Below are 2,486 nucleotides of genomic sequence, written 5' to 3' on the forward strand. Positions count from 1 at the left end.
TTTTTTTTTTTTTGGAGACAGTCTCACTCTGTCGCCTAGGCTGGAATGCAGAGATACAACATAGCTCACTGTAGCCTCAACTTCCCTGGGCTCAGGTAATCCTCCCACCCCAACCTCCCAGGTAGCTGGGGCTATAGGCACATGCCACCATGTACAGGTATTTTTGTAGAGATGAGGTTTCACCATCTTGCCCAGGCTGATGTTGAACTCCTGGGCTCAAGTGATACTCCTGCCTAGGCCTCCCAAAACTTTGGGATAATAGGTGTGAACCACCGCACCCTCAGCCAAAAAAGTATCTCAATCCTCTGGGTCACAGCTGAAATAAAGATATATAAGTCTCTTACTTACAATGGTCAACTTGTGATTTTTCAACTTCACAACAGTGTGAAAAGCAATATGGATATTTCGATACATGATAATTTGTTGAATAAGTGTTTTGAGCACACTGAAGGTAGGCCAGGCTAAGCTTTGAGGTTCCTGGTAGGTTAAGGTATATCAAATCCATTTTGAGCCAGGCATGGTGGCAGCTACTCAGCAGGTTAAGATGGGACAATCACTTGAGCACAGGAGGAGTTTGAGACTATAGTGAGCTATGGTCATGCCACTACACGTCAGCCTGGGTGACACAGTGAGATCATCTCTCTCTCTCTTTTTTTTTTTTAAAGACAGAGTTTTGCTCTTGTTGCCCAGGCTAACTGCAATGGCGTGATCTTAGCTCACTGAAGCCCCAACCCCACCCTGGGTTCTCCTGCCTCAGCCTCCCGAGTAGCTGGGATTACAGGTGCCCACCACCACAACCGGCTAATTTTTTATATTTTTAGTAGAGATGGGGTTTCACCATGTTGGCCAGGCTAGTCTCACCAGACCTCAGGTGATCCACCCACTTTGGCCTCCCAAAGTGCTGTGATTACAGGCATGAACCATTGCACCAGGCCAAAAAAATTTTTTTAATCCATTTTGACTTATTTTCAATTTATGATGGGTTTACTGGGACAAAGTCCTATCATTTAAGCTGAGGAGTATCTATACAAAAATCCGTATCCCACCATGACCTAACACGATGGGAGAAAGAGGGAACAGGTTCACCCGGCCAGAGAGGGATGATCACAACACACCTTCTTTTTTTTCTTTTTCTGGGTTTTTCGACTTGCAGAACTCTGGAGGAGGGCCTGGAAAACAGGAAGAAGGAAACAAATTTTGAGGAATGGGGAGGAAATTTTTAAAAAAGGGTTACTTTCAGTACTGTAGCTCTTTTCAGGACTTTGCTGGCATTTAGCCCTCACTCCAGGACAGGTACCATATACATACTCACAACCTTCTATTCCATACTAACCTTTAGCTCTGCATCCTGGACCTCCATCTCAGACTTATAGAGGTCAGGCTCAAAGGGACCACTGGTTATCCGCATGGGGCCATTGGGCATGAGCAGAACTGTAAATTTAAACTGGGCAACAAATTCACCTATGGCAAAAATGAAGATGTGTTTTGATAAAAAGCTCCTTTGTTGTCATACTTAGCTCTTCTGAACTTATATGAAGGATATCATATAATCAGGTAATCCAAAGTGAAACTCTTTTTAGAACTTACCCTCCTTCTCATAGAGAACATTAAATGGTTGCAGCAGTTCATGTTTGGCGCACTCTACCACACCCATCCGAGCCTTCTTCTCATCTTCAAATGCTCTGGCAGGGGAAGATGATATTCAGAAATATTCTTAACTCCCCATCAAGTCTTACCATTTTGCTCATATTTTAAAATAGCTCCTACCCTCAGGCAGAAATCATGCTTAGGATTGCTCTTTTACATTACCTTCAGTGAGAAGGAGATGGGGAGAGAGAGGGAGGGAGTGAGCACGTGCACGCTACAAGTCTAGGCAGGAAGGGAGAGGAAAAAGTGTTCCTGGGTGTACGGTCTGTGAGTCAGACTGGTTCCAAGTACTATCACTGCTACGTGTAGTACCTTAAAGTAAATGGCATGGCATCAAAACGCCTTTCCACCTCACTGAAGAAGGCACGTGAAGTTTTCATTTTCAGTCCATACTGTTTAGAGGGGTCTCGTTTGTAAATAGTGGTTCTCTGTCCTGCATCCTTGGCCTGCAAGAGTAATTTAAGTAACATTTGGTCTGGCAAACACTTTCAGTCACCCCTCTTTGCCAACTCTGGTACTCTCCTCACCTTGCCCTCTCCTGAGCTGACGAGAACATCCACAGCATATACTTCATGTACCTCAAATTCAGCTTTTTCATGGTCCTTCCTAAGAGGAATAGAAAGAAAGGTTTTTTTTTTTTCTCCCTTCAGACAGAGTATCACTCTGTCGCCCAGGCTGGAGTGCAGTGGCGTGGTCTCAGCTCACCGCAGCCTCCGCCTCCTGGGTTCAAGCAATTCCCCTGCCTCAGCCTCCTGAGTAGCTGGGAGTATAGCTGCATGCCACCACACCTGACTAATTTTTGTACTTTTTTTTCTTTTTTATATTTTCATGTTCCTCAC

The 2,486-nt window shown here is 44.7% G+C and overlaps 1 protein-coding gene across 1 annotated transcript in view; it reads right to left on the reverse strand.

Annotated features, from left to right (window-relative positions):
* The window catches only part of PA2G4 (proliferation-associated 2G4), a 9,761-nt gene that overhangs the window by 863 nt on the left and 6,412 nt on the right, over nt 1–2,486 (reverse strand). The window contains exons 8-12 of the mRNA XM_032291086.1: nt 2,175–2,253; nt 1,960–2,093; nt 1,588–1,682; nt 1,334–1,461; nt 1,116–1,169 (exon numbers count right to left, since the gene is read on the reverse strand). Of these exons, the coding sequence (XP_032146977.1) occupies nt 1,116–1,169; nt 1,334–1,461; nt 1,588–1,682; nt 1,960–2,093; nt 2,175–2,253 (490 nt within the window). The remainder of the gene's footprint in view (nt 1–1,115; nt 1,170–1,333; nt 1,462–1,587; nt 1,683–1,959; nt 2,094–2,174; nt 2,254–2,486) is intronic.

The sequence above is a fragment of the Sapajus apella genome, unplaced genomic scaffold (genome assembly GCF_009761245.1).
Source record: "Sapajus apella isolate SASKATOON/1434 unplaced genomic scaffold, GSC_monkey_1.0 scaffold2, whole genome shotgun sequence".
NCBI classification, from domain to species: domain Eukaryota; kingdom Metazoa; phylum Chordata; class Mammalia; order Primates; family Cebidae; genus Sapajus; species Sapajus apella.